General features: G+C 51.2%; 1 protein-coding gene across 4 annotated transcripts in view; it reads left to right on the forward strand.

Moving 5' to 3' along the window:
• SDCCAG8 (serologically defined colon cancer antigen 8) overlaps positions 1-25,296 on the forward strand; it is a 247,714-nt gene that overhangs the window by 219,957 nt on the left and 2,461 nt on the right. For all 4 annotated transcript variants that reach the window (XM_011981160.1, XM_011981162.1, XM_011981163.1 and 1 more), the window contains one exon: positions 16,654-16,780. In XM_011981160.1, coding sequence (XP_011836550.1) covers positions 16,654-16,780 — 127 coding nt within the window. The remainder of the gene's footprint in view (positions 1-16,653; positions 16,781-25,296) is intronic.

Consider the following 25,296-nt stretch of genomic DNA (forward strand, 5'->3'; position numbering starts at 1 on the left):
TGCCCAGGACCCCAACAACGGGAGCAGGTAAGAAGTGCAGCTTCCAGGTTAAAAATCAGTTCACCTGTGGTCAGCTGTGTCCAGGCATCCAGGATAAAAATCAGTTCACCTACGGTCAGCTGCGTCCAGGTTAAAAATGAGTCGCCTGTGGTCAACTGTGGGAGATAGGAAACTGTCATGCCTATTGCAGCTTCCCTCAAAGGTACTTTGAGCAATGAAAATACATTCTCATTTATTTGCTGTGGAACAATGCAAAGCCTTCCCCAAAAAAAGAAATGAAACCTGGAGAATGTGTGACTGAACTCTAGTAGGAGAAAAGGACACAAGTCTAGAAATCTCAAGTGTCTTCAAACCGTTATTTGTATGGACTTGTGACTCCAGCAGACAACTTTTACTATCTTAAACAAGGTCATCTGAAAATCATTTGAAGATTGTTACCAAATTCCTTCGTAAATATTTTCTACAAGCATAAATGTCAACCAGAAATTTCAGATAAGGTACTATTTCTCCTGTGTGAATTCTTTGTATTTAAAATTCATCTCATATACATAGGTTTTAAAACACGTTTTTAAATTTGCAGAGCTCATTTCATGCTGAACATGTTAAGTGCTAGGATATTCTTACTTTGTCTTCCGAGTTTAGGATCTGTGCGGGGGTGAGGGGGGTATCTGTAGAAAGCATAATTTTGATTGTTATCCACCAATTGGAAGAAATCACTACTTTAATCCCTTTTACCTTCCAAGTGTACATGGTCCCAAATTTGTCAGTCTTAGAATTTCTTGAAACAATGCAATTAAACTGCAACATATTTCCTAACATTCTTAATTAAGACAGTGACTGAAAAATGTAGATTAACAGAAGTTACTGTTTTTATCAACATATTTTCTCTCTCTTTCCCGCCACCATCACATCCCCCTCCCCCCACCCCTTTTTGCTTTAAATGTCTGATGTCAGTTTCATCCACATGTACATTATGCACATGGCACTGAAGAAACAAAGTAAAAAATTCTCTTTTAATTCTGAGCTGCATGCCCAGCGCCACATGCACTGTCTGTTACATGTCGCTTCTTATGAGGTTCATGCTGGGAAGTTTCTTTTTAAAGGCGAAGTGTTTCTGAAGGAAAGAGTTCAGGTTGGGCAGATTGTGTTAGAAAAATCTTACTGTCTCCGAGTGGAATTAATATACTGATTATTCTGTGCAGGCTCAAACTGGCAGCGTGTGCAAAAGTTCAAGAGTGTCTGGGAATTGAAATATGGAGGAGAAAGCGGGAGAGTGAGCAGAGACAAAGAATTGAAAGTAGGGCTCAGAAGTGAAACTAAAGGGTAACTCTGTAAAGAGGGGAAGGGAATTCAAGTATGAACAACTGTCATGAAGCAGTACTGACTGAAAATATTTTTTGGATTCAGGAAGCCCCATTTTCCATGGCACTTTTTAGGAGTGGTCTTAAAAATGAGTTTGGTTATTGGAGAAGAGTTGACGGGGGCGGTGGGAGGGGGGCAGAAATACTTCTCTGAGTTCTGAAGGTCCTTGCCAGTTTCAATTAAGTCACATGAGAAGCTTAATCACTAACATAGAAATGTAAACGGGTTGCAGTATTTCTTTGACCTGTTAGCCAAGATTTTTTTTTTCCTGTTTATTAAAATTTGAGTCCTCCATGATCACTGACAAACAATGATTCATTTGTTTACAAATAAGGAATTAAAAGGTAAGAAAAGCAAATGCAATCACGCAGCACCTTTCCCATCGCGGGGAAATCAACCTTTTTACTCATTGCCTCTCAGGGGAAAGAACTTGGGACGTGAGCATGGAGTTAATGAAGCTTTCACCCATCTCCTCCTCTCAACCGTCATCCCGGTTTAATCCTCTCCTTCTGCCAAAGTCCAGAGGCCCTGCGAGCCCCCGCGGAGTCGCCTGAGCCAGATGCTCCGCACCCAGCCTCCCCAAGCCCCGGCCGGCTGTCCTCCAGGTGCGGGCTCCGGGCCCTCTCGCGCGGCTTCGCTGCTCGGCGGAGCCCGGGCCTAGTATCCAGAGGCGAAGCAATCGGGAGGTCTGGGTGGGCAGGGAGGCCGAGAGGACCATGCACCGCCCGGCGGCGCTGAGACCTGGCTGCCTAGGCCACCCTGCCCGGCGAGGGAGAGGGATATCTCCTGCCTGGAGCGCTCTGCGGTGGCCCGAGAGCAGGTGCTGGCGTACGGGAGGCGCACGTGGAGCCCTGCGGTCTGTTCCACCTGCAGAGGCACAATTGCCCAGCGTGGGGTGGAAGGCGGGCTGGGAGCTCCCGGGATGCGGCATGGCAGCGGAGGGCTCGGCTAGATGCGCTCCTCGGACTGGTTAAGTAAGGGAGGAGGCTCCTCCTGAGCGTGCACAGCGGCTCCTAACTCCCTCAACGGAGTTTCACTCAACTCCGAGACTGAAGCATTTTATTGGCAGCATTTAGAATGGGGGAAAAATCTACCTTCTGTTTAGCAGTTGCTCTTTTCTGAAGCAGAAAATATCTCTAGGGATGACTTAGTAATAGGGGACCCCATTGCCATGTGGGTCAGGGATTGGGAGAATGTCCGGATCCTGCCAATGCACCTCTGTAAAAGGTGGCATTCAGCCTGGGAGGAGAGGAGCTGGCAGGGCAGGCCGCCCCCAGACACGCACAGGCCCTGAGCTCTGCCTGCAGCCCCTCCCAGACACGCACAGGCCCTAAGCCCTGTCCTAGAGTCCCTCTCCTGTTGTCATTTGCTATCAGGGCAGTTCTCCTGCCACTAACCCTTGCTTCTCCCAACACAACCAAGAGACAGGCATATAGCAGTGAATACTGTCTGGATGATTTCACATGTCTGGGTCTGGGGTCTTTCTATTGCCTGCAGGGGTTTCCTAGTATACCCAGCAGGCGCTCACCAGGAGTGGGGGCTGTGACTGGGACCCATGGCCTGTGCTGTGAGGGGTGAGGGGTCACTGTGTACTGTCACCGGGAGCAGCCCCGAAGAAGGCCCCTGCTCCTGCTTCCTTCTGGCGGCTCTTCCTCAGGAAATCTTAATGTGGGAAGGATGTGTGTGGGACTCCATAAGCAACACTAACCCAGTCCTGGGGAGAGACAAAGCTCTTGCCCTCTATCAGACCATCCTCGGAGATCTCTGGGGCCTCTGAGTTGAATCCCAGGCCTTCCCCCGCTTTCGCGAGGACGCAAGGCTTGTGCACATAGAGGGTTTCTGATTGGAACACCTAAAAGTTGATTGATGACAGAGAGATGGTGCTAAACTGGCATATTCCAATCTTGGTATTTGTTCTTTGTCACCTTCCTCAAGGCTCAAGGTGCTTTTTGGGCTAAAATGGGGCATTCTGTGAATGTGTGCTACTTTTGAAAAATAGAGGAAGGAGTGTTGGAAGCCTAGACTGGTTCTCTTGCCACTCCTCAAAAAGCAAAATTTTGCAGCCCAAATATTAAAAATTGACTCCGGATATTCCTTCTCCCCCACAGTGGCACACAACTGGGCAGGCTCCATCTCGTCTGCTGCTGGAGCCCACTAGAAACCAAATGAGCCCTCCAGCAGGCCTAATCACTCTGATCTGTCATGGACCTTCTAGCTGGAAGAGTTATGCCATCATATTATCCCAACACTCATCACTGTGTGGAGGACCCCTTTTACTAAATGATTTATTGCTCTTTGCAGAATTCCTTTGGCTGCAGATTTTATTTCTGAGTCACTGTGTTCAGCTCAATTGGTCGCCTTCAGTTACCGTGGCAACCAGCAGATGGGGTTCTTTGACAAGGGTCAGCGGGGAGGCTGCCTTGGTTTAGACAGAAGAGGAGCTAAATAAAAAGCTTTCAGCATTGACAGTTCTGTAGTGGATGGCCAGGAGTTGTTATCAGATTACTTGCATTAAAACCTAATTAAGATGTGTGCCAATAAGTGAGCTGTAGTGATTGAATCTGGTTACTTAGCTGCCGTGGGCCCAATCTTATTCCATCACACCTCTGTGGCTAGTTTGACTATCCCAAGAATGGTCAGATATGAAGGAAATTGAGGAAGACCTCACCACAGTGTGGAACGTGACATACTCTGGGACCACAACAGGAGGGTTTTAAGTCTCTGGGAGCACCAGGAAGACCCCATTCAAACAGAAACTTCCTGAAAACACAGCAGTGTGTCCCCCAAACCCAAGATGGCAATTGAACAGGACCTCCATGCGTCTGATAGTTCCATGTCTTCCGTTAAGACTATTGGTAATTTAATTGCAAATAGCATTCAACAAAATAAAACTGGCCTGTAATCATTCTGGGTTAAAGAAGTCTAAATAGAGACATGCCAACTAAGTATGAAGGATCTTTTCTGGAGTGGGAAGAAAGGAACATTATTGGGCCAGTCAACAAGATTAGAATCCAATTCAGTAGGTTGGATGAAACTATTAGGTCAATATAAAATTGACTGTAGTTGTTAATATACTGTGGTTCTCTAAGAGAATACCTTTATCCTTAGGAAATACACACTGTAGCATATAAGATAAAAGGGCAATGGTGCATGCAGCTTACTGTCAACTGGTTCTGTACACACACACACACACACACACGGAGAGAAGGGAGAGCATAACAAATCAGATGGGGCAAAATTATTACAATAGGTGAGTTTGGATAAAGGGTATGTTGGTATTCTCTAATATTCTTGCAACCTTTTATAAGTTTGACATTATTTCCAAATAAACCAGTTTTTAAGGACGGCTTTAGGGTGAGGTAGGGTATGGTGTGCATGGCAGTGTGGGTTTTCCTGCTGGTGCTTCTTTATGGCCTTGAGCTACATGCAGCATAGATATTACTCTGCAAAGATTCTGATTTTCAACCATTTCCATTCCTCTGTCCCATTTCCTTTGCACAGTGGGGCTATCCTCACCATGACTCTGTTCTTGCTTGAGACAAAGCTGATTAAAGTAACTCTTGCTTCAGGCAGATGGTCTTCTAGGTTCTTCAAAGTCTAAGATTCATAACGTGTCAACTGCTGTCACTCTTGTTTTATGGTGTCAGGATCCTTTATTCATGCTCAGTCTTCCAAAGGTGTTACAAACTCAGCCTTGGTTAGATAGCACTTGTATTTTAAGGTTACAAGGTAGTGATACAACAGATCTAATGGACCTAAGATGAAACTCTGCCTCCTTTTTGGTAGAAGCACTGTTTTAAGAAGTTGGTCTTTGACGAGCTTCGGTGACATTGTCAGAGGCTTTAGGGTCCTGTCGGAGGCAGCAGTGCTGGAGCTTGAAGAGCTGAAAGTGTCCCCTTGGCCATGGGCCCATTCACTGGGTATTCACTGGGGGCCTCTGTGGCACTGTGGGTTTCCCAACATGGCCTTCCAAGCTTCTGGCCTTTTTTGCATCCTTCCTGCCAACACCAGTCGATGGATGAGATCAATTGTGTCTCAAAGTGTGGTTTCCAGAGTACGGTCCTCAAACTGTTACTGGTCTGGGATGAGGCAAGAACTGACATTGCGTCAGAAATTTTCCAAGCAATCAAACACTGCTTCCTCCTTTTTCTTGTACTCCACAAAACCATTAGACTGCAATAGATTGGAAATTTTAAAAGAATTAAAATCAAATCGAGTTCTCCTCACTGAGCTCACTGGAGAAGCCCTGGCCTAGGGATTTCTCTCTCCTCTGGCCCCCAGGCCTCGGAAAAGGAGCTGGTGTCAGCTGCTGCCCGGAAGATTGCCCCGCGTGTTCTGTCTCTCAGGGTCCTTCCCTGAAATTCTTATGTTTCACATGGAATAGAAGAACGTCGGGCCTTTCAAAGAAGGATTTTGAGATGCTGCAAAACTCACTGGATTTGGAGTCAACAGATGTGGGCTGTAGCGCCAGATTTACTACAGACAGGCTGCCTGACCTTGGGCAAGTCACTTATACTTTCTTGGTTTCACCATAATGGGCTGAACTGAGTGTTCTCCAAGGTGCCTCTCAGCCCTAACATAATATGATTCTTTTGATGAGAAGAGCAGGATTTGATCTCCCCCATCACTTGGGGGTATCCCCAAGGAGCCCCCTGTTCTTCCTCTGCAGGCAGCCAAGGCTAATCAGGAATCTGAGAGAATGAGCCAGGAAAGGGGCAGTACAGGACATACATGCTCTTCATTGAAGGTGGTTACCCCATCCCGTACTGCACGATCCTCAGGAAAATTCCTCTATTGAAACCATTATCGAATAGGGTAGATTTAGGCAAAGGAAATTTAAACAGCAAACCAGCCACTAAAAGTGCCTTAATGTGACGCCTGTAATCCCAGCACTTTGGGAGGCTGAGGTGGGCGGATCATGAGGTTAAGAGATCAAGACCATCCTGGCCAACGTGGTGAAACCCCATCTCTACTAAAAATACAAAAAAAAAAAAAAAAAAATTAGCTGGGCATGGTGGCATGCACCTGTAGTCCCAGCTACTTGGGAGGCTGAAGCACAAGAATCATTTATTTGAACCCGGGAGGCAGAGGTTGCAGTGAGCCAAGATTGTGCCACTGCACTCCAGCCTGGCCACAGAGTGAGACTGTCTAAAAAAAAAAAAAAAAAAAAAAAGTGCCTTAATGTTCTGAACGAGAATAATGGGCTAGAGCGTGTTCCGGAAGCCTCAGCACACTGCTTGTTCTCGCTGATAGGACCTCGTTCATGAGATGGAATTATGTAAAATGCCGCAGCAATGGTTAAGTGTTAGAATGAAGTAATACAACTTTACATTAACATGGTTTATTCACTAGAATTAATGACCTAGAGCAGTAATCGCGTTTTCAAAACTTCAGCTTGCTGACTAGGTGTATTGCTATGTAAATAGCTAGCGATATTTGAAGATAGGAACACAGTAAAATCTGTAAAGTAATAGGATTGTAGAAATATGGAGCTGGAAGAGAATGTAGTCATCTAGCCCCGAGGCTGGCAAACTTTAAAAGGTCAGGTAATAAATATTGTAGGCTCCATGGCCATATGGTCTCTGTCGCAGCTACTCGGCCGTTATGGTGCAAAAGCAGCCATAGACCAAACGTGAATGAATGGGCATGGCTGAGTTTCAATGAAAGTTTATTTAGGGGCACTGCAAGTTGAATTTCATGCAGTGTTCACATATTATACTCCTTTTGATTTTTAAAAAATCATTTTAAAATGTAAAAATCACTCTCAATTGGCAGATCATACAGAAACAGGCAGTGGCCTGCAGTCTGAAGTGTGCTGACCTCACTTCTAGTTTTCTCCTCTCATTTCACATGTGAGGAAACTGAGATTCAAAGTGATCACAGGATTTACTTAAGTTCTCATGACTGATGCCAGAGTATTTTAGGAGCAGACTAGGAGAGTTTTCATATAGACAGTTGGTTGTTTTGATGATGAAAATTGAAGCCACACAAAGATTATTCTCCAGAAGAACTCATTTTGTATGTGTGATTAATACTGTGAATTAGAATGTACCAGTAGTTCTCATGCTTAAGTATTCATCAGAGTCATCCAGGGGGCCTTACTAAAACGCATGCTGCTGGGCCCCACCCTCAGAGCTGATGGTTCAGAAGGTCTGGAGATTACTTATGTTCTTAGTTTTACAAATGGAGAACCTGAGGTTGAGAGAGACATTCAGTTTCGGGCTTAAGGTAAAATAGCTAGCTTGTGATAGGGTTTTGAACCCATGTCCCCCATTTCCAAGTTCAGCACTCATAGGATTAGGATTAGAGCTACAGGTAATCATCAAGCAGGGAGGCAGGACTGGAGTTTTGTTTAGAGAGATCCTTCTAGTCTAGCTGTTGTGGGGAGTATGGATTACAGGGGGCCGTGTGGAAGCACACAACTCTATGAGAAGGCTGTGCAGGAACCTGGATGTGAAGTGCTGGCAGCTGGACTTCAAGAGTGAAGGTCATGGAATGGATGGGTGGGATGGATGGGTGGATGGATGAGTGGGATGGATGGTGGGATGGATGGATGGATGGATGGTGGGATGGGTGGATGGATGGGATGTGTGGATGGATAGGTGGATGGGTGGATGGGTGGGAAGGGTGGATGGATGGGATGGATGGGTGGATGGGTGGGATGGATGGGTGGGTAGGATGGATGGGTGGGACGGATGGATGGGCAGGACGGATTAGTGGGATGGATGGATCGGTGGGATGGATGGATCGGTGGGATGGATGGATGAGTGGGATGGATGAATGGGGGATGGGTGGATGGATGGGATGTGTGGATGAATAGGTGGGATGGGTGGATGGGTGGAAAGGGTGGATGGATGGGTGGATGGGTCGGATGGATGGGTGGGTGGGATGGATGGGCAGGATGGATTAGTGGGATGGATGGATCAGTGGGATGGATGGATCGGTGGGATGGATGGATCAGTGGGATGAATGGATGAGTAGGATGGATGGATGAGTGGGATGGATGAATGGGGGAAGGGTGGATGGGTGGGATGGGTGGATGGGTGGGATGGATGAATGGATGAGTGGGATGAATGGATGAGTGGGATGGATGGATGAGTGGGGTGGATGGATGAGTGGGATGGATGGATGGATGGGTGGATGGATGGGTGGGATGGATGGATAAGTGGGATGGATGGATGGGGGATGGATGGGTGGGTGGGATGGATGGATGGATGGATGGATGGATGGATGGATGGATGAGTGGGATGGATGGATGGGTGGGGTGGGATGGGATGAGATGGGAGAGGTTCAGAAGGCCTAAAGGGCTCATCTATGGAACCAGGAGACTGAGCCGTGGGGATGGTGACTAGGGGTGGTCCCACCCACATAAGAGGGTCACAGAGAGAGGAGCATTGAGAGATGACTCCACTGTGTCAGGTGGCGAGTTTGAAGTGGGCTTGGAAATGCAGGGGAGAGGCCCGAGGCTGAGATCAAGTGCTCAGGATCCTTGTCCTCTCCACTTAGAGTCATGAGTGTAGATTTTAAAAATCATGCAGGCAGAACGTTTCCAGTCAGGAGGGTGCTGACCCCAGCCCTGGGTCACACCAGCATTTGAAGGTCTGATGGAGGAGGAAGAGGTGCCTGAGACGATGGGACCAAAGGGGAGTGAGAGACCAGGACAGAGTCTAAGAAGGAGAGTGATGAGTCACACTGTGGGCCTTACTCTGTGGCCTTGGTGGCTTAGGTAATCCTGGCTCTGCCTTACCTTGTGTGCGCTTGGGCAAGCGATCGTTTCTCTGCACCTTGCTTCTCTCATGCATAAAATGCAGATGATAAATTAATGCGTAGTATTGTTATAAGGATTAAATTAGTTAAGGAATGTAAAATGCTTACAATGTGGGCATTTAGTAAATGCCCAGTAAACATTAGAGGAGGCCGCTGGGAGGAGTAGAAAAGTGAGTGCATATTTTACAGTTCATGTATTTGCACCTTTGAAATCCATATGTTGTTTGAAAAATGTTCTTCATTTCCATGAGGAGGACACCACTCCCAGGGAAATAGTCTAAGCACTTTGAGAACACTTATCTAAGAGAAAGGACAATCTTTGCTGTAGTCAGAGGGACCACAGGGAGGAGGCTCTGGTCTGAAAACATTTCAGAACAAAAGATTTTACCATTACCACCAAAACCAAAACCAAAACCAAAACAAAACCCAAAACAACAACAACAACTAAAACCTTCCACTGTAGTCTGTAGGTAGCTCCCAGGGGGAATTGTCCAGTGAAGCAAAAAACTCTCATTGAAAAACATATACGCATGAGGATACAGGCCCCCTCTGGGGAAGGAAGGGGCTGGCCTGGAGAAGAAATCCATTGGTAGTGGCCCTGTGGGGCTGGTGCTAGGTTCCCAAGTGTTCATTTGGTTATTATACCTCATAACTTATTTATACATTGCATATATTTTGTATGTATCACATACAACATAAAAAAATTTAAATATATGTATTCACTTGCTTTCACAGTATTCATAGCAAATGAGTGTCTGAAGCATAGGACCAGAGCTGGCAGCTTGCACTGCTTCTGTTTTGCATAAGATATTTTCCCCAGCCCACTCAGCTCTATAAAGTTGTTTTGTATTTCACCACTTGCTCCATCTTATCTTGAAGCCTTGCATATTTTTTTAAATGCTGGTTCTGATCATGCTTGCAGGGTGTGGCTCAGAGGATCGCTGTTGGACCAATGGAGATCTGTCTGGGCCCAGCACACTTATGAGTCCCCTGTGATTTCATCAGCATCTGCCTTTAGAAACCTGGGCGTGTTTGTTCCCATGGTAACTGCTGCCCCTGACACGCCCGAAATTCCTGGCGATGCCCTTGTGTGGAAGGGGAGCCCGTGATGCCCATTCTACCCCTGCATAGGGCAGCTGCTTTTCTCCACCAGGGTCCCCAGTCCTGCCCAGGCAGGGGTGGCAGTTGTACATCTGCAGATCCTGAAGGACATGGACCCTGTGCCTGAGACGGCCACACTAGCCTGGGTGCGGGCTCCCTCAAGTGTCCTTCCTCATGGACCTGCGGGCCCTACCCTGTGTTGTAAGGGCCGGGGAGCACGGGGGCTTCCTGGGAGGAGGACGGGCTTCCTGCCCCTGATGGGGCCTGGCCACAGCTCACAGGGCTCCATGACAGCACAGTGAAGATACCAGCCACATCCTGGGGGCCCTGGATGCAATCCCTGCCTGTTGTAAAGATGAGATAAAGGCGGGGGGAAAGAAGGGTCTGAATTAGGGGTTGAGCTCTGAAATCTGGCGATTCTGTGTTTCCTGCCGCATGGAGGGTGTGTGGTTCGCAGGCCGCGGGGCGCTTCTGCCAGCGGGGGCTGGTGCCTAAACACACTCTGCAGACCCCATGATGGCAAAAGCCCCTCGCCCTGTTCATGACTGAATGCCTCCTAGAAGAAAAGGCTAAAACCAAGACACACAGAACAAGAAATTGCACCCTCAAAGCGACAGTTGCTCTGAGACTGGAACGCTGAAAAAGGTTTCCAGGCCCGTGGCGATGGTGATGGGGGTGAAGGTCGCAGGTGGAGGGCACGGGGCGGCGGCTGCGGAGCCGGGGGAGGAGGCGGCGGGTGCCCGGGTCTTCCTCGGACTCCCACCGGCGCCCTGGTCCCCGCAGCAGCTTCCCCGCCGCCACCCCGCTGCCTCGTCCCCTTTCTCAGCAAACAGTGGTGCCCGCTACGTGGGGGATCCTGGAGGCTGCTGAGCACGAGCGCCCTCCTCGACCCGCCCCTGCTCCTGCCTCCACTCTTGCCTCGGGGAGGGTCTCAATCTTCTGCCTAAGGCGCCCTCCTCCCTCGGGAAGTCCGCTGTCCTCTGCCGTGAAGATTGCCCCTCTCTCCTCCAGGGCCTCCTCCCCAGCGGCTCCCACCCTCCGCACCCCATCTTGCGACCTCCCCGCCAGCCCAGCCCCTCACCAGAAGAGCCTCTCTCTTCCAGCCCCTGAAATCTGGCTTCTGCCCCAGCCAGGAGCCTGTGCAGGGCGCTTCGCCACCAGGTGGCATTTCCCACAAACCGGCCACTCCGCCCTGACCCCTCTCCTCCCTGGACCTCCATCTCCCAGTTTTCCTCCCTCCAGGATCCCACTCTCAGTGTCTTGCCAGATTCCTGTCCGCTGCCAGCCCTTGAATGCGGCGGTTCCTAAACCCCTATCCTGGGGCGAGCCCTGCCCTCTCACTGTAGAAGAGCTTCTCAGCCAGGGGGTCTTGCGGGCCGGATATCTGCATTTTTAACAAACTCCCCACACTGACAGTCTGTGCCAACCCTTCCCAGGCAAATCTTGCCCCCGCGTTCATGGCCTCGCCTCCCAGCAGGTTTGGCCCATTCCGCTAGAGCTCCAGCTCGGCCCTCCTAAGCCCCAAGCTGCATAACTGCCTGGTGGGAGCGTGTTCCACAGGTACCTCGGACTCGCCCTGACCCCAGAACTTCTCTTCTACTCCAGGCCGGTCCCTCCTGCCATCCTCTGTCTGGTAAATGGCACTGCCATTGCCTGCAGGACGAAGTCCATACTTTTTTGGCTACAGAGTCCAGCGTCACCTCCCTCTGAGCAGCCTGCAGCCTCTGGTCCAGCCACACTGCACAGCTTGCAGTTTCCAGATAGGCAGTGGCCTTTGCACTGCCGGCCCCACGTGGGAAGGCCCCGACCCTGGCCCTGGCCAGAACGGCACCCACTCATCCTTTCCCATCCCAGCTTGCCCGCTGAGTGACTTTGAATGAATAATTCATGTTGCCTGTGCCTCTGTTTCCTCATCCTTAAAGTGGCATAATAATTAGTTCCTGCCTCATGGAATTGTGAGTGCCAAACAGTAAGTCCAGTGCCCGACATAGTAAATGCTCAGCATATGATGATGATGAGCCACGTCTAAGCAGGCGCAAGCCCTCCCAGGCTTCTCATCTGCAATATTGGCCATTTCTCTTCATGCCTCAGTGTCCTGTTTGAGTTGAGCATGTTTTTTTACAAGTGAGTCTCCTCCATTGGCCAGGAACTGTCCGAGAGCTGGGAGCATTTGTCATTCTTGATGGACTCCCAGGACCTAAATTAGTACTTGACCCTTAAGAGGTGTTGGCTGGGTGCGGTGGCTCATGCCTGCCATCCCAGCACTTTGGGAGGCTGAAGTGGGCGGATCATGAGGTCAGGAGTTCGAGACCAGCCTGGCCATCATAGTGAAACCCCCGTCCCTACTAAAAATATAAAAATTAGACGGGTGTGGTGGCATGCACCTGTTGTCCCAGCTACTTGGGAGACTGAGGCAGGAGAATTGCTTGAACCCGGGAGGCAGAGGTTGCAGTGAGTCAAAATTATGCCACTGCACTCCAGCCTGGGTGACAGAGCCAGACTCCATCTCAAAACAAAACAAAACAAGGTGTTTACCAAGGGTTGGTTCATTTAGTGAATTAAGTGAGTTAACCACCATTAACAATGGTTAAGGACACCTGGGCACTGGCTGGATTTGACTCCAAGCTCTACCGATTACTTGTGTGACTTTGTGCAAGTTAATCAACATCTCAGCTTGTTTTCTCATCTGTAAAATGGGGATGATACTAGCATGTACCTCCCAGGACTGTAGTGAACTTTTAATTAAGATAATTATTGAATGTAATAGGTAGTTTATTGATTAATCAATTAAATTTACATAGGTAATTGTGGCGCAGTGAGCCCAGGGGCTCAGTAGGTGTTAGCAGTCATCAGAGGTGCTATTTGAAACTGTGGGTGGATGAAGAGGTGAACTCAGGACCACGAATATGAGAGAGCAGTAACCACCATAGAAAAGAAAAGAGAGCCTAAGTGTCTAGGACACCCCAAGCAATCTCTTCTGAATGACGGCAATGAGACATCCATTAACAGAGGGGTAGGCTGGTTTGTGCAGGGTTGGAGGCTCTTCCAAAAATAAACAACTTTAAAAAAATCTCCCCCGGGTGCGGTGGCTCACACCTTTAATCCCAGCACTCAGGGAGGCTGAGGTGGGTGGAGCACAAGGTCAGGAGTTCAAGACCAGCCTGGCCAAGATGGTGAAACCCCGTCTCTACTAAAAATACAAAAATTAGCTGGGCACGGTGGCAGAAGCCTATAATCCCAGCTACTTGGGAGACTGAGGCAGGAGAATCGCTTGAACCAGGGCCGCATAGGTTGCAGTGAGCCAAGATCGAGCCACTGTACCCCAGCCTGAGTGACAGAGTGAGACTCCATTAAAAAAAAAAAAAAAAAATCTCGGGCCGGGTGCGGTGGCTCACGCCTGTAATCCCAGCACTTTGGGAGGCCGAGGCGGGGGAGTTCAAGACCAGCCTGACCAACATGAAGAAACCCCATCTCTACTAAAAATACAAAATTAGCTGAGCGTGGTGGTGGATTTCTGTAGTCTCAGCTACTGGGGACACTGAGACAGGGGAATTGCTTGAACCCAGGAGGAGGTTGCAGTAAGCCGTGATCGCGCCATTGTACTCCAGCCTAGGCAACAAGAGCACACCTCTGTCTCCAAAAAAAAAAAAAAAAAGAAAAGAAAATCTCTTTTCCCAGTATTTGTAATATAGGGAGTCTTCAAGTTGGTTTAAAAATGGAGTCAATGGGAATCCATCCTCAGCTCTTAGCTGTGAAGGGAGGGCTGTCCCTCCTCAGGGATCTCACTCCTCACAGCAGGGGTGCTTCTGTGGAAACCTGGTCAGCTGGTCCCCTGCTGTCCTGCGGGGCTCACACCCAGGCACTTGATTCAGCGGGTCTGGGTGGTGTCTCCTTCCTCCTCCCCACCCCAGTAATCTCTATAGCTTTCCCAGGGCCCCAGGTTGCAAAGCACTCTGGACTAAGCCTCCTCCAGGTTCTGAGGGCTCCACAGGAGGAAGGTCTAGGCCGGAACCGGCCTAGAACCCCGGTCGCTGAAGGTGGAGCCAGGGTGGCCTGCCATGCCCGGCGTTTATGCTGTGAGAGCGGCTCTGGCCCTGCCCATTGCCCTGGATGGGCTGCCATCCCTTTTCAGGAGTTCAAAACCACATACCGAACCCATTAGTCCAAAGGACCATCATCCCATTTGATCCTAGCACAGGGCAAGGGACCACATGGACAGTGGCTGCTCGCGGCACCTTCTTGCTATGCAGTCATGTCGTGGTGTCATTTGTCACGTTTCTGTTCCATTATTTTCAAGCAAGCAGGAAGCCATGGGGCTACCACCTCAGTTGCTCTTAGCCAGTGGCTCTCTCCACAGGTAGGCCTTCATCGGAGGGGAAAAGCCACCTTAGGGTTCTAGAGCTCAAGGGCTAATGATGCTTTTCACCTGCTGATTTAAATACAGAAGCATCGGATTGTCTGCTTCTCAAGGAAAAGAGCTGTTACCATCTCTGTCTCTTCAACGGGACCCACTCCTGGGCCCCACAGCAGGGCAGGTGCTCAGATGAATCGTGGCCGCCTGCCTGTGTCAGAGGGTCGGCCTAGGCAGGTTCCCCAGCCCGCTGGCCCGGGACGTCCTCCTCTCTCCCGGCCACTCGCTGCTAAGGACAGCCCGGGCTCCCGGGGCCATGCAGGAGAGCCTCTGTGATCTGCTCCAGTGCGGTGGCTTTGAGAGTAGCTCCCAGGAAAGGCTGCCTCAGCCCCAGCGTGATGGGGACGGGTAGGGGCGGATGAGGCTTCCCAAAGCAGCTGTGGCCTTAGGTATCGCCAGAAGGAAACCTACTTTTCCTCCAAGATCAGAGGGAAGGATGGGGTAGGATGAGGTGGGATGGGATGGGATGGGATGGGGTGGGATGGGGTAGGGTGTTGGAGCATCACCATGTATGTATGTCACACAGGGAAACACTTCTACTTGGATGGAAGATCTTTGCTGTTCTGTTGAGGCCAGCCTGATCCTGGAGGCAGGGCAGGGCTAGGCTGTTGTCTAGGCTTGAAAGAGGCGCCAGGGCGTCCCTGAGTCCTTACACTTTCCCCGGAACCTGCGGGCAGCAGGAGGCCCTTGGCGGGATAGGGAGGGGCGGCGGTGGTGCGGGTTGTGGGCGTGGCCACTCGGAGGCGCCCAGCCTGGGGGCGGGGCTTCCTGGGAGCATGCGCAGTGCCGGCTCTGCCCGGGCTGGGGCCTAGACTGCCGCCCCCGGCTCCCCGGCACAGGTAGGGCGCCCCACAGACCGGACAACGCTGGGTATGGCTGAAAACGGGGAGTCACGGTGCGTTCTGGGGAAGGGCCAGGGCTGGGGGCTCGGGCCCCTTGACCAAAGCCTCCAGCCCAGCCCAGCGGAGGCTGAGAAGGGCGGTGGGGCAGGGCCGGAGTAGCCGTGGGGAAATGGGAGGGCGTGGGCCGAGCAGCGCTGCGCGGAAGGTGCCACCATCGCCGGGTTTCCCAGAGGGCAGTGGTTCCTGTGCCCGCATGTGCGGCCTTTTCTGTGAAGGAACCTGTCCCAACCCCAAGGCCCAAACATGTGGCCGCGTCAATGTTTGGTTGTGCTCGGAGCCCCAGGAGAAGCCGAACTGAGGGCAGCCAGAGGCCGGTGTCCGCAGAACGGCCCACGAGGTCTTCGGCTCCTTGGCCTGGAGTTTGAAATGCACCTTGAGCTTTCATGGCCTTTTCCTTGTGCGACTCCGAGTTAACGTGGCGGGTGAGGACGCGAGGCAGGCCACACATCTCGCTGCTTTGCAGAGCACTCTGGGTAGTCGTTCAATTCCCAGTTTAATCCAAAGCCAACAGTTCCGTGAGTGAGTGTGCTGCTGCTGTAGGAAGCCGACTGTGGACAGATGAGGATAATGGGCTGAGTGAATTAGCAAGTCTGGAGAGGAGCGCCCATCAGCAGAATGACAAATTTAGGATCTTTAAAGACATCTGGTCAGCGATGCCGGAGCTGGTGATTGACTGAGTGATTAATAATGGAAAACCCTTACTTCAGTGTTTCCACGGCCCTCACCCACGTCCCCGCCGGGGCGGCCGTCCGCTCAGCCTGCCAGAGACCTTTCCAGCTGAACAATGGCGGCAGTTGGGCCCTCATCTTTGACCTGTACTTGTTAGTTCAAAGTTTCCTTTTTTCTTCTAGTTACCCCACTTATCTGCGTGTTTTCTAATTGATAGTGTACTGAGATGGCTCCCAGTTCCCACGCACATTTGCTGGAATGTTACCTTCACACAGTGCGTACCAAGGGCCCACTGCTAGCCAGAGCCTGGCACCTCAGGGTCACCTTAGGCGTCCTGCCTATGGTTCCCTAGCAGGGGCTTCCCTCAGATACACACAGCCCCTGGGCCTGTTGAAAGGCTGACGTTATCCCTCTTTAATTCTGCGGTGGATTTTTCTTCAGGCTAAGGCAGCTGGATAAGCACAGCCAGGCCACAGCCCAGCAGCTGGTGCAGCTCCTCAACAAGCAGAACCAGCTTCTCCTGGAGAGGCAGAGCCTGTCGGAAGAGGTGGACCGGCTGCGGACCCAGGTACTGTGCAGAACGCGGCGCAGGTGGGAGTCCTTGGGCGGGCTCAGCCCACCCAAGAACACGCGGGAGTCTACAGGTGGGTCTTCTATGCAGCTCAACAGGCCGGCTTTCCCACGGATCACATCGGTTAGCAGTAAGCTGGGAGGGAGGTCCTGACGACTGTGCTGGGCAGTGCAGGACCCAGAGAAGCGGAGCCATGCGCTCGTCCTGGTGAGGGGGTTAAAGTCCGTGCAGGTGAACAGACCCAGGCCCGCGAATGAACGAACCACACCAAGTGCCAAGCTGCGCCGTGCAGGCTGCGGAGGGTGCGAGAGCAGGGAGAAGCGGGAGGACGGCCGTGGCCGGCAGAACAGGCTTTTTGGAGGAGGGTGGCCTTGAGCTGCCTCTGAAGGTCGTGTATGGTTTGAATTGGTTGAGGAAAGAGGTGTTCTCAATTAGCAAAGTCGTCTTGAATGGAATGCAGGCATCTTGTCCTAAATTAGCTGATTACTGGGCTACTATCTGGAGTGTTTGCAGAGCACCCGGCAGTGTCACACAGCATGCATTAATTCCCTTTACCCTTGAACAAGCCGGCGGTGCTGACATTATTGTCTCCATGTTTTAGATAGGGAAACCAAGGCCCAGACAAGCATTACAGCTGGTAGGTAGGGACACCACAAATGGAACCTGAGCCTGACTCCACAGCCCAGGCTTTCCCCATTCAGGTGAGATCCAGGGCCACCAGCAGGGAAAAGGGAGGAAGGAAAGTGTCCGGTGAGTTTTGAACACGGTATGAAACCTCTTGTTTTCTAAATCGCTTCTCTGCCTGTTAGAGAGGCTGTGCATTTTGCCCCATCAAGCAGTTTGTTAGGATAATGAGGCGGTCCTGGGCTGACCAAGGCCTCCGCCTTTCATTAGGATTACACCCAGGTGCTCTGTGAGTGCCCTGGGGACTTCAGGCAGTACACGCTTGGAGTGATGAATAGGAAAAATGCATCTGGAAATGGAAACGAAGAGGAGTCTCATTCTCCTTACAAAATGACCCTGTGCTCAAGGAACCTGTAAGTACTGACTTTTCCCACTCAGTCCAAAATCCCTCTGCAAAACATGTGTTCACAGGCAGTAAATGAGCACAGCCAGGCGCCAGGGAGCTAAGGCCTGGAGGTGGAAACGCCTCTGTGTCCCCAGGCTTCTGGGACTGCTCACCGGGACCGTGGGGAGAGCAGGCCGCTCAAAGTCCTAGCCACAGCCGCACTGCCACTGCTAAGCTAGGAGGCGAGGCCTCACCTGGCGTGCTCCACGGCAGGGTCCTGGAACCCGAATTTCGCCAAGCTGGTGGGGTGATTCTGGAGGACACTACATTTTGAAAACCTTCGAAGTGTTTGGAGCTGGAAAGAACAGAGAATTATTCCAGTCTGTGTCACTGTGCTGAAGCCCCCACCCCGCTTCGGACAAGTAACTTAAGCCTTTTTCCAGCCTCAGTTTCCCCTCTGCACAGTGGGCATGGTGCACGCCTGGCTTCACGGGCTATGGGCGTGCTGAGTGCAGGCGGGATGCCCCACAGGCCCTGGGGCACACAGGCTGGACATGTGAGGGTGTTTCCTTTCTCCCTCATCTTCAGAGGGTCCTGGGAGAGGTTCAGGGAAGGCAGAGGCCTGCAGAGCAGCAGCTGTAGGACCAGCGCCACTCCCCTGTCCTCTGCTTTCAGGATGACCCCCTCATCCTCCACCAGACCCAGCTCAGAACCCAGCCCTGTGGGCAGGTCCCCAGGGAGGGCCCCAGCGGCATCTGCTTTAGGCCTGGCCAGCCAAAGGTCAGGGCCACTGGGCCACTAGGTCTCCTAGCAGGTGACTAGGCTCTTGCCACATAGGAGGGGGAGGGACCGTGACTCCTGGCATGCGTGAATCTTTGGCCTCTAAAGCCAAGAGCTCGGTCAGACCTCAGGTTGTGGGGAGTCTTCCATGGAAGCTGAAGCACACGGCAGCTTCCTTTGGGCTCTGGACTAGGTCAGGAGAACGTGGGCTTTGCCTTTTAACTCCCCATCTGCCTGCTTTACAGCACACTTAGATCTTAACGTGGATCACCGATGCTTAGAAGCCTCTTCCAGGGCTTTAAAAATCTGGTTATGCCAAGTGAGTTGCAAAATTTTCACAAAATGCATTAAAAAAACCCCAAACCTCAAAAAATCCTCAGAAAAACTAGCAGGTCTTTCTTCTTTTGCCTGAAGCAACAGCAGTGATTTGCCCATCCTGTGCTATCTGATACTGGCCCATCTGGCTCATCTCTGAAGCGGCCTTTCAGATTCAAATATTACACTTGGAGTTATTTTAATATGAACATGACAAAAGAAATTTGGTAGAGGGAATGTTGGCTTTCAGTTGCAAATACTAGTGGTCAGAGAGGAGGCAGGGATCCAGGTTTGGAAGCGCTCTGCGGAATATCTAAACCCAGAGCCCGCTTTTTCTGGCTGAGCCTGGCCTTCACCTCTAGGTAGGGGCTGTCAGTGGGCTTCAGCCCCTGCAATGCCTTTTTGTCACGGAACCAGCTTGTGAGTTAGGCTTCTGCTGAGCCGTGATGGAAGCGAGGCTGCTGTAGGTTCAAGCAGGTATTTTGGAGGAGGTGCCGCCTGCGGGCTCTGGAGTGCTCAGCCAGCCTGTCTGTGTTCCCGGAGTGGCCTGCAGGTCCAGATCCTGGGCAGCCGAGGTTACAGCTGCCCTCATGTCCGGGTTAGAGATGGTCTAACTAAAGGCTTCCATTTTCTCAGCCTGGATGAGTTAAGCTTAACTTAATTTTGCATGTCTAACTCTAAACATCTCTGTCCACTTAATACCCAGAAGAGAATGGGTCGGGCAGCGGTTCCAAAGCAAAGTCCATCCCTTTCCTTCACTCCCTGTCCTGGGTCCTGAGCCCTGCTGCCCCTGGTGGTGGGGCTCAGGCTGGCCTGTGGCCTCCGACAGCAAGTATCTAGCCTGTTAGCAGGCTTCATTATTCTACCTTGTTTCTGCTTGAATTCTGAAACACTCAAAACGACATGGCTGGCAGAGGGAGCCCCTGGTAGTGGTAGCTGCCACATGGATGCTTTTGGCCACGAGACCTGCCACCCTTCCCGCTCCCCTCCCCGGGCCCGTCTGCGGTGGGCAGGGCTCAGGCCACTGGCTACAGCTCTCGGCTCATGGCTTGGCTTGTGCTTTGTTTTGTTTTTTGAGACGGAGTCTCGCTCCGTCACCTAGACTGGACTGGAGTACAGTGGTGCTATCTCTGCTCACTACAACCTCTGCCTCCCAGGTTCAAGTGATTCTCCTGCCTCAGGCTCCCAAGTAGTTGGGTTTACAGGCACCCACCACCATGCCCAGCTAATTTTTTGGTATTTTTAGTAGAAACAGAGTTTCACCGTGTTGGCCAGACTGGTCTCGAACTCCTGACCTCCGATGATCCGCCCACCTCAGCCTCCTTTTAAAGTGCTGGGATTACAGGTGTGAGCCACTGCGCCCGGCTGTGTTTCTTTTGAGATGAGTTTTGTTCTTGTCACCCAGGCTGGAGTGCAATGGCATGGTCTTGGCTCACTGCAACCTCCGCCTCCTGGGTTCAAGCGATTCTCCTGCCTCATCCTCTCAAGTAGCTGGGATTACAGGCGCCCACCACCCCACCAGGCTAATTTTGTGTTTTTAGTAAATACTGGGTTTCTCCATGTTGGCCAGGCTGGTCTCGAACTCCTGACCTCAGGTGATCTGCCCACCTTTGCCTCCCAAAGTGCTGGCATTACAGGCGTGAGCCACTGTGCCCGGCCTCTTGGCTTGTTCTTAGTTTTGGGTGACTACAAATAATGGCATCATTGATCTCCTGCCTCACCCGGGGGAAACAACTTCAAGAAAATGGCTTTTAAATGTCATGAAATGGCTCGCTCTTCTCCTTGTGGAGAACAGACATTGAAGCATTTGGCCAGCTTTGCCTAGACGCAGTTCCCCGCACTCTATTGCGAGAGGGTCAGGGCCTCCAGAGACACACTCTGGCCTGTGTTTTGTTTGAAACTGGGTGTCACACTCTCACCTCTTGTTGAGAGGTGGCCCTGGCTGGGGGAGGCTGAAACCTTGGTGGGGGCCAGGAGGGAGGGGATTCGGGGTGAGGTCAGTGGGTCCTGGGGGAGTTTGGGCAGGGCCTGACAGCTTGGAGCAGGGTCAGGGGTCTGCAACCTAGCGCCTGGGGGCTCTAACATCTGGCTAGGAAGGTTGGAGCCGGCTGGTGAGGAAATAGGAGTCTTGGGGAGAATGGCATCTGGGAGAGGGGAAAACAGAAATTATCTGTCCACTTAGAGGATGGTCTCAACCATCAAGCTGATTTTCTGTGTCTGCGTGCTTATTTGGTAATGAATACGGTCTCAGCTGACTTGCATTTTCTGATGGCCGTCGTATCCTAAGTAGGCTGTTTGGTTCTGTCTGCAGTGTTCAGTCTGGGGAGTGATTCCCTTTTAGTCCCCTCATATGAATCACTTACAGTTTAGAAAACAGAGTCGGAAACTGACTTGTCAGTGGTTAATCAGTTGGCCCTATGACTTTTAAGCATTCTTGGCAGTGAATTTACTTTCTAATTTGATTTAAACTTGTGCATGGATCCAGCAGCCATATGTGATTATATTCAAGATCATCGACATTATCTCATTATACCAAAGGACTCATAGAAGAGAGCCGAAAACAAGCAGGGGACGCAGAGACACAGAAGATGATGAAGGAGGAAAGGCCCATTGCGACTGCAAGCAAAGGGAGAAGGGAGGCTCTAGAAAAGTGACAGCTCTAGGGGACCAACACTCCCTGCTGGGGAGGCCTGCCTGCAAGGCAGAGCTGCTGCAGGCTGCCCATGTTAGGCCTTGGAGGTGTCACCTAATTTACTGTGGTCCTTCCAGGAGCCCTGGGGGCCTCGCCCAGCTGACTTAGGAGCTACCACAAAGTTAGCTACCTGTAAGACAGATGGTGCTTGAATAGAACAGCAAATACACTGAATAAAATAAATTAAAAAGCCTCCTCCTGAACCAAGATTTTTTGGAAAGAATTCTAAATAGATGAAAACAAACAATTTGATTTCAACCAAATTGTTGTTTTTTTGTTTTTATCCTGATTTTCACCCGAATTGTCAGTCTCAAAAATAAACACTGATACATTCCCAGAAAATATTTTTCAAATAAAAACTGACTCTGTTAAAGTTTGCCCTGATTCTTTCAAAACTGTGTACAAGACACTGTCAACCAAAGTGACTTGCATATTTTTTTAAATAAACTTGAACATATGCAGCTAAAATGTCATTAACTCCCTGCTGCCTGAGTGTGTTTAAAGAATGACACGAGGCCCCGGGTGCTGCGTGTCTAACATGAGCATCTCGCGACCTTCGGCGAAACTTCCCCAAACACCTCCAGCAGCAGAGAGTCAAACTTCGTGTTTTTTTGACTGAGCACCCTGTGTCTAATATTGAAAAGCGCGCAGGGCTTCATTTTAGCCAGACTTGCTCTTCCGTTAGCAGTTCACTTTGTCCAAGAGTGAGTACTTTCAGAATGAGAATCATGGGAGAAAAGTGCATTGAATTTTATATTCCTTCAGATACATTTGCTCTACTTATTGCTTCCTGAGTCAGACATTACATTTTGCAATATAAATTCACAATCAAGATTTTAAAGGGAGCTAAATATTTTAATCCAATTAGACAAGTGAACAAAACACTGAATATTACATGTAGTGTAGATCAGTGGTTCTTGCCTTTAAAAGACTGTAATTCCGTCACATTACAACCCCAAATGTCAGTGTTGTCTTTATTTTTAACACTTTCAAACATGAGGCAGCCAGAGGCTCCACTCTCTGCTGTTGGTGACACTGTCTGTCCTTTGGGAATTCTTAAAATCTATTTACCATGGAAACATGGTTCATATAAAACACAGACCTGCCTGTGTGGAGAGGAAGTTCTGATGACTCAGGGGACTTGAGAAAGCTGGAAGATGACAAACTCAGACCCCATGGTTAGGAAGGAACCCTTGGGCTTGGGTGCGCCCTGGGGAGGCGAGGCGGCACCTCAGAGCCAGGACCTCCACCCCAGCCTCCTGTGTGCTGGGGCCTCCCTCTCCCCCTCAAGTCCAGCTAGAGATGCTGTCTTATGGAAAGTCCCACTTCGTGTCTGCAAGGCGGCCTTCTCTGTGGCTACCTTACCATTTCTCTGGTTTCTACGGCCCCGTTCCTTTCTCGGAGCCCAGAAGCAGCAAAGCCAAGGCCTGCAGTGGAAGGGAAGGAGGGCTTTGAACTCTGACTGCCTGTGGCTGCTGTTGTCAGAGGCCCAGCTGGGCAGCCAGGAGGGAAGAGTGGCCGCTGCCCTGGGATGGCTTTAACCATGAGCTTCTGCCCTGCTCTGCAGCTGACAGAGCAAGGTTCCTGGACAGGCCTGACCTGGAGGGGATGAGGCCCTCAGCGAGAACCTCAGTCACTGTGCCGGGGACAGCAGGGCCGCGGGGGCCTGAAGGTGGCCGACCGCCCCTCAGCTCTGTAGAGGAATACTCCCTTCTAACAGGTGGGCGGTCCTGCTCGAAGCCTGTGCTTCCACAACGTTCCGCCCAGCATGCTGAGGGCACCTCCTCACTGCACTGGTGGCAAGCCAGAGCTCACGTGGCTTATTTCATCCAGGTTTCCTGCCCAATTTGGCAGGTTAATTCCGTAGATATCAAACTGGCTCCCCCTCATCTGCTAGAGCAAGCAGGAGAGTCCTGCATGGGAGTCTGGACTTTGAGGTCAAACTGCCTGGGTTCGAATCTCAGCTCTGCGTCGCTTCAGAGACATGTGTTAGCTTCCATGTCACTTGATTTCTGGCAGAGAAAAAGAAAAAAGAACCAGCTTCCCTTTAAAAGGAAGTGCCTGATATCACCCAGAGCCCAGCACGGATGGTTATGAAACCAGCAGGATTAGTGCTGAGATCATTGTGGGCTTGAAAGGGCCATTTGAGATAAATAACCATTTTGTACATAGAAAAATAAGGCTCAGAGAAATGAAGTGAATGGAATTGGGAAGTGGCTGGGCAGGGAAATGAACTTCTTCTCAGGCCACAGGATGTGTGGATGGGGGCAGGTACCCGAGCGGGTGCGGGCGGAGCCGGGCCTGGCTGGAACAGCTGCCGAGCCCTAGCTCTGGCGCCCAGAACACGAGGCGGAGGCGGGAGGCGAGCCACCAAGCGAGGCAGGGGCTGCCCTGGAGCTCTGTCAACTCAGGGCCAGCTTTGAAATGCCCCAGATGGAGATGGGGGAGGGGTCTGCCCTCTCCAGTTACAAATGGATGCTTTATTGCCAGACACACAAGGAACCAGGACCATGTTTTGACTTGGCCAAACAGAGGCAGCACGCCAGTGACAGAGCAGATAGTGGGGGGGAGGGGATGTTACCTTCAGAAGGGCTGGCTAGAGCCACCCACAGAGAGAATGAAGTGGGAAGCCCGGGCAGGTCTCCCGTGAGCAGGGGCGAGGGGTGCCACCATCTCCCCGGGCTGCCACTTCTGGCCTCTCTGGCTGGCTTGGGAACAAAGCAGCAGAAAAGGCTGGCTGGACCCCACAGCGTGGTTGCCCGGGGAACAGTTCAGGTCACCCAGAGCAACTCATTTCTTACACTCAGAACTTAACAAACTTCAGAAATGAACGAGGCAGGGTTTGTGGAGAGAAGACTAAAACGAGAACAAAGAAAATGAGTTAGCAGCTGTGTGCCTGCAGCTGGGGGTGCATTTCCGCCACCTGTGGACAGCACGGCAGGGGAGCCGTGGCCAGTGTGCTGCGGGGCAGCCACAGGAGGGCCACAGCAGGGCCATGATGACAAATGGAAGGGGCAGAAGGATGGGAGACACTGGCTGAGGGCTCACGTCCCGCTGGCATATGCACGCGCTGCTTTCCTGGACAGCGAGACCACGGCCACTGCGGTGCTGATGACAGGACCTTCTGGAAATAAGCATCATGGATATCCCTAACGGCAGATAAGCCAGATGTGGGCAGTAACTACGACTTCTGTCTCGGGACATGCTGCAGGGTCAGAGAAGTGTGTGGTACCGAAGAGTCAGCAAACGGAGGCGACAAAACGGTGAGCTCCTAGGATAGATTATCCAGCCCCCCAGTGCTGACTGAACGCTCTCCATGGGCCAGGCACGGCTGCAGGCCCGGGGGCTTGCGCAGCGGACGGTGAGTTTGAAAGTGGGGATGGGTAGAGAGCTGCTCACCTGAGCCGCGTGAAATTCAAAGCCCGTGCAGACGGTCACGGCCGGTCTGCCGCAGGAAGGAATCAGGCTGACTTCTATTAGTTCCTGGTGAGGCCCACACATCGGTGTCACTCCCGTGCAGGCCCACGGAATGAGGTGGTCACCTGAGTGCCAGCAGCGAACAGCTCCGATACTGACAAATTGCTAGGTGGCCTGGGAGCCCACAGGCATTATGTAGACTCACCATGAGAATTGCCTGTTTCCTGGAGCTTATCAGAAAATTCCATAACACGTTTTACTTTTATTTCAGGTTTTCACGCCTATTCTGTATTGTGTGTG

Source organism: Mandrillus leucophaeus, unplaced genomic scaffold (assembly GCF_000951045.1).
Source record: "Mandrillus leucophaeus isolate KB7577 unplaced genomic scaffold, Mleu.le_1.0 Scaffold220, whole genome shotgun sequence".
NCBI lineage: Eukaryota > Metazoa > Chordata > Mammalia > Primates > Cercopithecidae > Mandrillus > Mandrillus leucophaeus.